Raw genomic sequence first — 13,551 nt, 5'->3', positions numbered from 1 at the left:
TTGATTCTAGGGTTAAGGAGTATGTGTCTCAGTTCAGTGATAAAGAGTCTGTTAATATGCTGGGTTCGAATGTTTGGGTTAGGCGTGGTAGTGATATAAGGATAGAGATACTTCCCTGTGGTGTTGATGATCGGGTTTTTCATTCTCGTGATGATTGGGCTTACTTTTATATGTACAACTGCCTTTTTACTGAATTGGGAGTTAGGGTCCCTTTTACTGATTTTGAATGTGGCGTGCTTTATTGGTTGAATTGTGCTCCGAGTCAACTTCACCCAAACTCCTGGGGGTTCGTTAGGGCTTTTGAGGTGTTGATGGAATTCCTTGAGCAGCCGCCCTCTCTTCGGTTGTTTTTCTCCTTGTTTCAAGCTAAAGGGGTTAACCGAGGTCTCTGGGTTAATCTAAGTAGTTACCCCCGTCGCGCTATTTTTGGCCTCTACAAGTCTTCTTTTAAGGATTTTAAAACCATGTATGTTAAAGTGAGGAGTGTACCCGAGGAGTTTCCTTTTTATTTAACTGAGTTTCTTGTTGAGAAGTTCCCTTTGTCTTGGTGTTCCGAGCCTGTGCAAGCTTTAGACGTGGATGATAGGTCAGTTGATGATCAACTTGTGATGGAGTTTCTGTTTGAGAAGTTGGGCCCAAAGGGGTTGCTATCTGTGTCTGAATTGTTAAAATGGGATTCTGATAGAGAGGCGGTTCTGAGATATCTAGGTAAATTAGTTGTTTTTTTGCTTAGTTTGTTGTTTTGTCCTTGTCTGTTCTTACCTTGTTGGCTTTTTGGTGCAGGTGAGAAGGTGCCTACGATTACTACTGCTGGCTTGAAATCATTCTTCAATCAGCGGAAGAAGGCTGAGAAGGAGAGCTCGGCTACTAATGCTGATAAAGGCCCTGTGATTCAGTCCGAGGCTGCTCTTAAGTCTAAACGAAAGAGGGGTTTTGCAAAAGAAAAAATTGCTGAGGCTTTCCTGAAGGAAGGGGAGTCTTTTGTGGAGCTTCAGCGAGTGGAGTCTGCTTATGAGTCTCAAAAAAGACTGCATGGCTATTCAGAAAATGTTCATTGTCGTTCATTATGGGGAAAATTGTATCCTTTTTCTGTCATGGCTGATGAGCTTTGTTGCTTCCCGGATGATATGAAGATGATCGAGGATGTCGGCCATGTAGGAGTGAGCCGTTTTATGCAGGTGAGGGTTGTATTTTGTCTTGGTGTGCGTTTGTTATATTGTGTTTGATGTTCTTTGTTTTTGTTTCTAGGTGATTGGTGCACGTATGGTAGCTGTTGGTCGTGCTCAAGAGCTGATTTTTGAGAGAGAACACAAGTCTGCTCTGGATGTTGCTGAGCTATCTTCAGCTTTGGAGAAGAAGGAGAAAGTTATTACGGAATTGTCCTCCTCATTAAAGTTGAAAGAGTCCGAGCTTGCTGAGGAAAAACGTCTTCACCTCTCTTGTGCAGAGGAGATGAAGACTGTTCAGGCTGACAATGATCGCTTGGGGTCAAGGGTGAAGGAGTTGCAGACTGAGGTTTATGAGTCATATGCACAAGGCTTTGAGTGCGCTGTTTCTCAAGTGCGGGTGTTGTTTCCTGGATCAGATGCGAACATGCTTGATGCAACTAAAGTGGTTGTGAACGGGCAGCTTGTGGATGATGGTGCTGCTGCTTCAGATGATAGCGGGGAGTCTAGTATTGGCGATAAGGCAGACTAGGCTTTTAGTATTTGATTATTTTGTACATTTGTAGCCTCTTTTGAACTTTGTGGCTGTCTATCTTGAATTTTGTTTTTGAATATTTGGCGGTAATGTTTTGGTTACCAAGTGTATAACTTGGTTGTGATACTTTTTGTTTTCCGAGCCTATAGCTCGGCTTGGTGATGACTTATCTTATAAAATTTGATTTTTTGGATAAACTCATGATTGTGTGTTGGAAGTAATCGTATGTATCGAAGATGGCCAAAGCCATTCTCTATTTAAGTGAGCTTGTTGGAAATGAGAGTAGATGTTCTAGTGTAGAACTTGTATTTTTGAATAGAAGCGCGTTAGGTTTTGTTTAAGTGACTTGGTGATGTTGTTTGTTTGTACTTCCTCCGAGCAGTATGCTCGGCATGCGCATGTTGTATTCCGAGTATGAAGCTCGGATCAGTTTAATTAGATAAACTTTGACTTATTCTTATGCTGGTAATTTTCCGAGGAATATGCTCGGCTCGTGATGTTTAGGGTTCCGAGGCTTATGCTCGGATAGTTTGAAGTGTTTTCTAACCGAAATGTATGCTAACTGTCAAAATGAGAACATTAAGTTGTATGGATACAATGATTTGTTGCGTCCGGCCTCGTTAAAACCCTTTCCGAGTAAAACCCTTGTGTTTTGGGAAAAAACCATCGGAGGGAAAAAGAGTACCATCATTCGCTTATTACACAGGCTATGTCACGATTGATATTCCCTTAGAGAGGAGATGTTCCATGTTCCCGGGAGTTGCTCTCCTCTAAGGGTCTTTAATTTGTAAGCTCCCTTTCCGAGGTTTTGGAGAACTCGGAAGGGACCTTCCCAATTTGCCGCTAATTTGCCATGTGCTGGTGGTTTCCGTGCATCCTCTGTTCGTCTGAGTACAAGGTCTCCATTGTTGAAAGACCTGTGGACTACTCTTTTGTGGTGTCTTTACTCTAGGTATCGTTTTCTGGCTTGCTGCTTTATGGCGGAGATGTCTCTGTCTTCTTCTACGAGGTCCAGTTCAGCTGACCGAGCTTGTTGATTGTTTGGTTGGTTATAGAGCTCGGTCCTTAACGTTGGGACGCTGACCTCTACTGGAATGAGCGCTTCTGCGCCATATACCAATTTGAAGGGAGTTTCTCCTGTAGCAGATTGGATGCTGGTGTTGTAACTCCATAGGATTTCTGGAATGAGGCCGGCCCACTCCCCTTTAGCTTCGCCGAGTTTTTTCTTTAATCCCTGCAAGATAATTCTGTTAGCTGATTCAACTTGTCCGTTAGTTTGCGGGTGCTCTACTGAGCTGAAGTGATGTTTGATGTTAAAATTTGTCAGAAAAGTGGCGAGCTTATGATCTGTAAATTGTCTCCCGTTGTCCGAGATTATCTCTCGTGGGATACCGTATCTGCATATGATATTTTTCCATATAAAGGATCGCACTTTTTCTGCTGTTATGTGTGCTAGTGGTTGTGCTTCTATCCACTTGGAGAAATAATCGATTGACACTAAGAGGAACTTTACCTGGCCTGGCGCTTTCGGAAAGGGTCCGAGGATATCCAACCCCCACCTATCGAAAGGCCAGCTTACCTCTATGGTATGGAGCTCCTCGGCTGGGGTCTCTGAGAGGGTGGCATGCTTTTGACAATTGTCACATGTTTTGACTTTTGTGATGCAGTCTCGTTTTATCGTCGGCCAATAGTATCCTGTTCGCAAGATCTTTGCTGCTAATGCTCGGCCGCCGATATGGTTACCACAGACTCCTTCATGCGTTTCAGCCATGACCTCCTCGGCTTCCTCTTTGCTGATGCACTTGAGTAATGGTTGTGAATGTCCTCGCCTGTATAAGGTGTTTCCGAGCACTGTGTAGAAGCTTGCTCTTCTTCTGAAGAGCGGAAAGTTCGACTCACCTTTTGGAATGGTGCCTGTATTGATGTAATCGAAAAAAGGTGTTCGCCAATCTGGGACCTGTGTAATACTTAAAATTGTTTCTTGCTCAAAACTTGGTTTGTCAAGTGTTAGTTGGGACAGTGCCGATGTGTTTTCGGCTTGCCGTGTGGTGGCTAACTTAGATAACACATCGGCCCTGGTGTTTTGTTCTCGGTTTACATGGATAATATCAAATTCTTTAAATTTTGAAATTAGATCCTTTGTCATGAGCCAGTATTTCTCTAACAAAGGATCTTTTACCTGAAATTCGCCCTTTATTTGATGTACCACCAAGGAAGAGTCGCAGTAGGCTGTTATTCGGGGTATTTGTAGTTGTAGGGCGAGCTTTAGCCCAGCAAGTAGAGCCTCATATTCTGCCTGATTGTTGCTTGCGTTGAAGCGGAACTGTAGTGACTGTTCGGCCACCACTTTATCTCCTTCTTTTAGTAGTATCCCTGCCCCACTGCCTTCTTTGTTTGACGCTCCGTCCACATGTATGCTCCACCTGACCTCTGTATTATGTGTGTCATTAGTCATCTCCGATATAAAGTCGGCCAGCACCTGTGACTTCAGTGTTTTCCTTGATTCGTACTGGATGTCGAACTCGGAGAGCTCGACCGACCATTTTATCAATCTGCCGGCGAGCTCGGGTCTGGTTAATATCTGCCTTAGCGGTTGGTTCGTTCGTACTATGATTGTGTGGCTCTGAAAATAGTGCCGCAGTCTTCTTGCTGTGGTGATTAGTGCTAGCGCCAGTTGTTCTATCTTTGGGTACCTTGTTTCTGTTGGTTGTAGCATCCTACTGATGAAGTATACTGGGCTTTGCTTTCTTCCTGTTTCTGTTACTAAAACCGAGCTTATAGCATGGTTAGATACTGATAGGTATAAATACAGTGGGTTACCTGTCTCTGGTCTTTGGAGGATTGGTGGTGATGTTAAGTGTTGTTTAAGTTCGGTAAAAGCATTTTCGCATTCGTCTGTCCAGTTGAACTTCCTGTCTTTAGAGAATGTCTGGAAGAAGTGATAAGATCGGTTTGCCACTGCAGGTAGGAAACGTGACAGGGCAGCTATTCGTCCTGCAAGTTGCTGGACTTCCTTTACCGTTTTTGGGCTTGTCATGTTCAGCACGGCCCTGCACTTTTCTGGGTTGGCCTCGATGCCTCGAGATGTTAACATGAATCCCAGGAACTTCCCCCCTTGTACTCCGAACGCACATTTGTCTGGATTGAGTCTCATGTTATATGCTCGGAGTTGTCTGAAGATTTCTACTAGGTCGTCACAGTGTGACCCCTGCATAGGTGTTTTTGTTACCATGTCATCTACGTATACCTCCATATTGCGGCCTATCTGTTGTTGGAACACTTTGTCCATTAGCCTTTGATATGTCGCACCTGCATTCTTTAGGCCAAAGGGCATTACCTTGTAACAAAAATTCCCATGTTCTGTTATAAAAGCTGTTTTGCTTTGGTCTTCTGGGTGCATTAGAATCTGGTTATAGCCAGAGTATGCATCCATAAAACTCAAAGCTTTATAACCAGAGGCGTTATCAACTAATTTATCAATGCAAGGCAGTGGATATGCATCTTTGGGGCAAGCTTTATTTAAATTTGTAAAGTCGACGCACATGCGCCATTTACCTGAGCTCTTCCTTACCATTACCACATTGGATAACCATGTGGTGAAGCGAATCTCTCTGATGAAACCTGCATTGAGGAGCTTCTGGGTTTCTTCGAGTGCTGCTTGTTTTTTCTCTTCTCCAAGGTTCCTTTTCTTTTGTGCAACTGGTCGAATTGTTTTGTCGATTGCTAGCTTGTGGCAGATGACTTCTGGGTTGATTCCGGGCATGTCATCTGGTGTCCATGCAAAAAGGTCGGCGTTTTGACGCAGTATGTGAATGAGTCTTGCTCGGTCTGCTCCTTCTAATGCCTCTCCCACATATGTACATTGTTTGTCGTCTGTTGTTAGTGTTATTTGTTGAAGATTGTCCATTGGCCGAGGTCTTTCGCCGAGGTCTTCCCTTGGGTCTAGATCGGCTAGTGTTGCTGAGTTGGCCGTCGTGTGGATTGCTTGAACCTGGGGCCGAGCTTCCTGTTCTGTTTGGACTGGTTTTAGACCAGCGTTGTAACACTGCCGAGCTTCTTGATGGTCGGCGTACACCGTAGCGATCTTGTTTTCCTGCACTGGAAACTTGACACACAGGTGTAATGTGGACACCACTGCCCTGAATATGTTCAGTGCGGGTCTCCCAAGTATAATATTATAAGGGCTGTAACAGTTTACTATTAAATATTGAATATCAATTGATTTTGACATAGGGATCTCTCCCATTGTGGTCTTTAGCCATATGTGCCCCATGATGGGGACTCTCTCTCCGGAGAACCCAATTAGCTCTCCAGAGGAGGGTTGTATCAATTTCTCTGATAATTTCATTTTTGTAAAGGTAGAGTAAAATAGAACGTCAGCACTACTACCTAAATCTAACAATGTTTTTCTTACCAACAGCTCTCCGACCTGGATGGAAATTACCACGGGGTCGTCGAGGTTAGGGGTTGCCGATTTGAAGTCTGTTTGGTTGAAGGATATTGTGACGTCTGGTTCTTTGTCCTTCCTTGGTTGTATGGTTCCTTCGATTGCCAGCATTGCTCTATAGCTTCGCTTCCTGGCCGAGCTTGTTCCTCCTCCGCCTGCGAATCCTCCCGTTATGTGGTTGATGACTCCTCTTGGTGGATCAGGAGCCGCCTTCTCTTTTTTGTCGTCGGTGACTGCTCGCTCATATTCTACTCTGTCCGAGTTTCTGCCCTTCCGGGTCTCAATGTATTTGTCCAGGAGCCCTTGGCGTGCTAGCCTTTCCAGGAGGTCCTTTGCCACGATGCAGTCATCCGTGGTATGACCGAACTTCCGGTGGAAGGCACAATGTTTTGTCTTGTCGACGAACCGTTGATCATGGTAGTTTCCTGCTCGGGCTGGTGGCTTTATGATTTTGGCGTTGAGGATTTCTCTGATAATGTTCTCTCTTCTGGTGTTGAATCTGGTGTATGCGTTGTATTTTGACGTGGGCTTGGGAGGTTTCTTGGTGTCCCGGTTGCCTGGCGATCTGAAAGTCCTTTCCTCATCTCTCCGATGTGGCTGTTTGTCTGATTTCTGGGCTTCTCGGAGTTCTTCAATCTCCATTTGCCCAGCCGCCCTTTCTCGGAATTCCTCTAGCGTCTTTGGTTTTGTTATGGCAATGGTCTCCCGAAATTTGCCAGGCCTGAGGCCGGCCTTGAGAGCATGCAGGTGAACGGCCGGGTCCAAGTCTTGGATCTCCATAGTGGCGTCAGCGAATCTGGTCATGTAGTCTTTCAAACTCTCGTGCTGACCTTGTTTGATGGTGCCGAGAAAGTCCGAGCCATGTACATATATTCTTGACGCAGCGAAGTAATCAATAAATGATCTGGCGAGGTCTTCAAAGGAGGAGATCGAACCTGCAGAAAGTTTAGAAAACCAGAGTAACGCTGCACCATCTAGGTAAGTGGGAAATGCTCGACAGAGGACGGGCTCATTGTTCGGGCCGTTGAAGAACATCATCGATTGGAACTTCTTCACATGGGCTCGGGGGTCGCCGAACCCCTTGTACGGCTCCAGCGCGGTGGGCAGCGTAAAGTTTTTTGGCATCTGGTAATTCGTGATCTCCTCGGAGAAGGGGTTGTCGAGGGTGAGCTTTTCCTTTGGCGGGACGATGTTTAAAGGGTCCGCCGTACTTTGAGCCGAGCCTTTGGAGTTCTCTCCATTATTTTGTGTTGAGAACTCGGCTATCCTTCGTACCTCCGCCTGAAGTTCAGCGATCTGAGCCAGGAGGTCATCCTGTGAAAGTTGTGGATTTTCCTTGTCAGCCATGTCCGAGGATCGGGGATCCTGCAAAATAAGGTAAAAGACTAAACGAAGGAAACAGTGGGGTTAGATGTACTCCGGCCCCACGGTGGGCGCCAAGTGGTTCGTCCGAACACTAGGGAGGCCGAGCTTAAGCGCTTCCGAGTGAGTTGACACCGAGGAGGAAGAGCTTGACGTCGGCCGGAAGTCAAACACCGCGGCGGGAATACCTGCACAAGATACTCCGACGCTCAAGTCAGCAGTGATTCACAGTGAGTAAGTTAAGAGAAAAGAGTGAGAGAGTAAGAGAGTGGTAGAACCTGATACCTAGCCAAGCATATTAGCTAGGTTTTATAGAAGTTGTCTTCTGCCCGTTAGTGGATAAGTCCTAGTTTATAGGTTAGTTGAGATATTCTGTTTTGGTGCTATAAACTAGTTGAGCACGTTTCCTATTTTCAGTTGAGTGATGCTGTTTCGGTCCTGATCACGTGCCGAGATTTTCGGACGCCTGATACGGGACCGAGCTTTATGATGCACGTGTCTTTTTATTTGAATGGGTGAGGCCGAGTTTATCTGCTTTTGTTCCGAGCTTGTTTAACATGACGTCAGCCTCGGATATTTGTGTGCCGAGTATTTCGGGCGACCGAGGATACAGGTAACGTATCATGAATAATTTAATATGATTCATAAATACTTCAGAAAAATATAAAAATACTACAAATTAATAGATTTTTATCTTATAAATTCTTTATTTTTTTTTATTTTATTTGATATAAAACTATCTTCTTACCCTCTTTATTCTTGTAATAACATTAACAAATCTCTTAAAAAAATTTAATTTTTAAAAGCACGTAAGAATTATTCATAAGAAAAGTCTTAGAGTCAGTAATTTTTTAAAGAGTTAACCAGTATTTAATTATTAAAAGAGAATTGAATGATCTCACATCATAAAAAATATTATTAATAGTCAATTGATAGTTATAAAACATAAAAGTTTCTGACCTCTAACATTCTTTTTATCCAAATACTTAACTAAAATATGACAAAAATCAAAGCGAATAGAGAGTGAATTTTTTCTAGTAGAAAAAAAAATTGAATGCTATCCAATATTTAATCTAACTATTCATTATTTTCTTTTTTCTATTTAATTTTGATCCCACTTAAAAAATAAAAAATAAAAAATCACACTTTATTTTTTTAAGTATTTTTTTCATTGCAAAAGTCCATTTCCAAGTGAATAGACATCAAAGTTATTTTTCATTATCCTTAAAATAAGAAAAGAAAATGATGAGGTGGAGCTGATGAAAGCAAAAGGCTAAGATCAGTGAAAAAGTGGAGTCAAAATGAAAAAATGACATGGCGATATTTTGAACATTGAAACGCGTGGGCCGAGTTTTTGACGAATTTCATTCACTGCGGGAGTGGGGGCCCTTCGCGGAAGCCTACACGGATTCAACGACCCGCATGCCCAAATTCTATTTGAAGGGAATGGATTCTCTCCAATGATAAAAAAATTAGATGATATTCAGTATTTAATCTAACCATTTATTATTCTCTCTTATTTATTTTTAATTTCACTCATAAAATTAAAGGTGAGAGATCACAGTATATTTTATTAATTGTTAAAAAAATTGAAGAAGATCCTTTTCCATGTTCGATTGTCTTGTTGCACTTCCATTTCACTGCTTTATTTTTTTCTCTTTTTTTCTCTGCCGTCCATTTTTCTTGCTTTTTGATATCTATCTATTTTTTCACGCATTTCCAAGTTCTCAAGATAAAAAATCTACGGTTATGGATAGAATATATATATTTTAATTTTTGAAAAATTTTATAAAGATATATTTAGTTTAGATCAATTTTATTTTTAAATTGTTTTTATAAATTTTAAATCTATCTTTAAATATAGTTTGTATAATAATACACACAATATTTTATACACTCAAATTTATAATATCATATAACTATATGTTAGATATAAATAAAAAATTAATTTTTTTACCATAAATTAAAAGTAAATTATGAGTTAAACCCAAAATGTTCTTTGAGATTGGCGTTGTGCATAAAATCGTCTCTAAAATTTTAATTGCACTAATTACGTCCATAAGATTAACAAAAATATACCATATTAGTCCCTGACCCATTTTTTATTAACGACGTGATGACATGGTTTGATGACGTGGACTGTAAGTGATACGTGTCACTTCATGATTTGGTCACGTGTAATGATTTGATGATGTGGTGACCAGTGACATGTGGCATGCTGATGTTGATGGTTGTGCTATGTGTCGCAACAGTATTCGTCTACGTGTCATTCATTATGTCATCATTGTAGATGCACCAAATTAATCCCTCACTTTGCATTAAGTGACTCATTTTAGTCCTTGAAATTGAATGTTGTGCACCAAACTAGTCATTTCAACAGTTTTTTCTCATTTTTTTCTATAAATTTAAAATTCTCAATATTTTTGAATGCATTAATTTGAATCTTATGTTAATCAAATAAAAGTGTTTTTATAAAATATTTTTTCTCTTGCGAATACCCTAACCGCCGACTTGGAGTTGACATGAAACCGTGAAGGCATTTCAAGCTTCCCTCATTACCATCTTCGACCTCTTTCATCTACACTGTAGATGTCGGAGATGGTAGTGAGAGTGCTTGAAGTGTCTTCAATCTAGCTCATTTACACATAACGAAAACGTGTATTTTATAAGAACAAAAAAAAATGTTTATTTTAATTATTGATTTCTTGTTAAAACACATATTTTTTTTATGAAAAAAAATGTGTCTAATCAATCATATAATTATTTTTTTATAACATACTTATATATTACAAAATTTACCTATATTAAATTATTTAAAAAATTATATAATTAAAACTAAAATCTTAAAACTTTTTATGAAAGCACATGTATTTAAACGATATATGAAAACATAGAAATGAAATTAGTGCATCCAAGATATTAAAAATTTTAAATTTAAAAAAATGAAAAAAAGTTGGTGAACGGACTAGTTTGGTACACGACATTCAATTTCAGGGACTAAAATGAGTCACTTAATGCAAAGTGATGGACTAATTTGGTGCATCTATAATGATGACATAATAGACGACACGTAGACGAATATTGTTGCGTCACGTGGCACAAACGGACACATGGCTAAATAACATTGTAACACGTGGCACAATTATCCACATCAGCACGCCACGTGTCACTGGTCACCACATTATCATATCATTACACGTGGCCAGATCATGGAGTGACACGTGTCACTTACAGTATACGTTATCAAGCTATGTCATCATGTCGTTAAAGGAAAATGAGTCAAGAAATAATATAGTACACTTTTCTCAATCTGAGGGATGTAATTAGTACAATTAAAATCTCAAAGACGATTTTAGTACACGACGTCAATTTCAGGAACCGTTTTACAGTTTAACTCAGTAAAATATAGTATCTCAATACACAAATCTTAATAAAAATTAAATGACGAAATATTACACCGTTTAAGTTATTTATTTGGGAACAAGCATTGCTACCGGGTCACTTAACGATAATTTCATCTAAAAAACTAAAACTGCACACACAACTCGATGATTAACAAGCTAATAACTGCTATGAAGCTAACAAACTAATTTAAGTTATCAATATCATAAGGTATGAGTGGTTTCCAAAGCTCATTTTACACTAGGTCCATTATTACTATGTAGATGATTAAGGATAAGCTAATTAGGGTTGGAAGTGAGTCGAATTAGATCAAACTTAAGTTCGACTCATAAAAATTGAGTTTGGCTTCGACTTATTAACAATCGAGCCTATTTCTTAAGTTTAAGTTCGATTCACCGAAAGTTCACGAGTTAATTCAAATAATAAAAACATAATCTATAATTTTATATCAATAAATTATAACTTATATATTTTTAAAAATATTTAAAAAAATCAATTTTATATATTGTTTATCTATCAATAAATTATAAATTTTTGTATTTATGTCTTACATTAAAATTATATATAAAAAATAAATATAAAATTTTAAATAATTAAGATCATTAATATATATATATATATATATATATATATAGCTCATGAACTAATGAACTGAGCTTATCCATATTCAAGTTCGACTCATTTAATTTATGAGCTTAATTTCAACTTCAAACTTGACTCACCAACTCGTGAATTTAATTTATCAAACTATTGATGAGTCGAATTCGAGCTGACTCATGAGCTGGATTGATTCACTTCTAGTTCTAAAACTAATTCATGGATTAAGCATATATTTAACAAATAAATTATTACTTGTAATTGATATTATAATAGTATTTGCAATTGAGCTATAGATTAATATTCTTAATATGTTGAAAATGGTTTTTACCCCGAAATTATTTAAGATGAAGTGTCATTCTCTCATTTATCATTGTTCCTTTGAAACAAAGCTTGAAATGATGAATGCTTCCCTTCTTTATTATTTATTTATTTGCTTACTTAATTCGTTTGTTTCTATTATTAATCACTTAGGATTTTAATCGCACTATTTTAGATATTAATTAAATTAGTATGAACAAATCTATAATTATTGTCGTAAATTTATACTTATGATTAATGTTTTGGAAAATAGAATATTCAGAAAAAAAATATTTTTAGTAATAAAATTCATAAATAATTAAATAATTCTTACTTGAGATATTTTGGATCTTACTATCTACAATTTTATTCGTTTGTCTGCAACTTTCAATTTTCATTTTGAGTACAAATTATTTTTGAGTTAATAGTCAAAATCGTCATCGAAAAATACTTCGATCTTCATTTTAGTCTCCGAAAAATAAAATTAATCAAATTCATCCCCAAATGATTATTTTTTAATCACGTTTGTCCTTCCGTTAATTTCTTGACACTGCAGTTAACATAGAACGTGAAGTGACAGCACAGCATAATAAACAGTGTCGTTTTGCATTCTTCTCTAAAGCCACCCCTACACATGATTCTCATTACTCCATCCCTCTCAGTCACTTTCTCTTTTTTTTTTTCACTTACGCATCGGGGAAGAAGGCTAAGTCAGGAGTTGGGTTTCGTGACCCAGTCGCCTTCTTCTTTCTCTGTTTTTGCTGTGTTCAAACACCATCATTCATCTACTTCTATGAGACAAAAAATAATCCACACTAAAACAAATCTCTCCATTCAAAATTTAAATGAATTTCTCTCATGAAAATAATGAAACTAAAAATTACAATAGAATAAAAGCAAAACTACCAACTTTAAATTAGAAACTAACATAGGTTTATATTTGAGAAAAATCACAATAAATTCCACAAATAAAAACAGAAAGATTAAGAGGAAAGGGTGATTCACCATAAAAAATCTCAATTGATCAAAAATCCTCATTGTCCTCTTGACAACCTACAGTAGAAAGACCCGCATGAACAGCTGGTGAGAAAGCGAGTCACTCATAAAGAGTCGCAATCGATCCGAAGAAAACAAAGCATCCAAAGAAGAAAATGAAATCCGAAGAGAAAATACGGCTATAGTAGCTCATGTCACAGTAACCGCCGTTGCCACCATTATTAGAACGTATGCCACCGCCACCATCTCTGTTTATCTAACTCGTACCCATATCACAAATGGGTCGTCGGAAGTCCTCCAAATTAAGGATTTTGAACACCACAAGATCTCGCAGCACCACCACAATACACTACCTCAGATACAAGCATTTCACGCCGAAAAAGAAAGAAAAAAAAAGAGATTTTTGGAGCGAAACAGAAGAATGGCTGTTATGAGAGGTGGTGATGGGAAAAAACGCGATTAAATATCCCATCCTGGATATCAAACAGCGTCGTTTCAATCCTTGGAGGGAAAAAGAACAAAATTATGTCGTTTTAGAGTGCTTTACGCTGTCAATTAACGTTCAACGTCAGCAAACGTTAGTCACAGTTGACGGAAGGACGAATTCCATCAACGCAATTATCATTCAGGGACTAATTTGATTAATTTTATCTTTTAGGGACTAAAATGGAAATTGAATAATCTTTAAAAGGTGATTTTGACTATTAACTCAATTATTTTTCCTCAAACTAACACGAGTAAACATT

At 38.8% G+C, this 13,551-nt stretch overlaps 1 protein-coding gene across 1 annotated transcript; it reads right to left on the bottom strand.

The window, feature by feature from the left end:
• Positions 1-2,644: 2,644 nt before the first annotated feature.
• LOC148563186 (uncharacterized) lies at positions 2,645-7,495 on the bottom strand. The gene is made up of 2 exons (XM_088489125.1): positions 5,273-7,495; positions 2,645-5,107 (listed from the first exon to the last, which is right to left on the bottom strand). Exons 1-2 carry the CDS (start codon positions 7,493-7,495, stop codon positions 2,645-2,647), a joined length of 4,686 nt encoding a protein of 1,561 aa, XP_088345251.1.
• Between the last annotated feature and the right edge of the window lie 6,056 nt (positions 7,496-13,551).

This window comes from Arachis ipaensis, chromosome B5 (genome assembly GCF_059453495.1).
Source record: "Arachis ipaensis isolate K30076 ecotype BB chromosome B5, ASM5945349v1, whole genome shotgun sequence".
Taxonomy (NCBI): Eukaryota; Viridiplantae; Streptophyta; class Magnoliopsida; order Fabales; family Fabaceae; genus Arachis; species Arachis ipaensis.
Note: the sequence above shows the minus strand (reverse complement) of the source record. Positions and strands in the feature narration are given on the sequence as shown.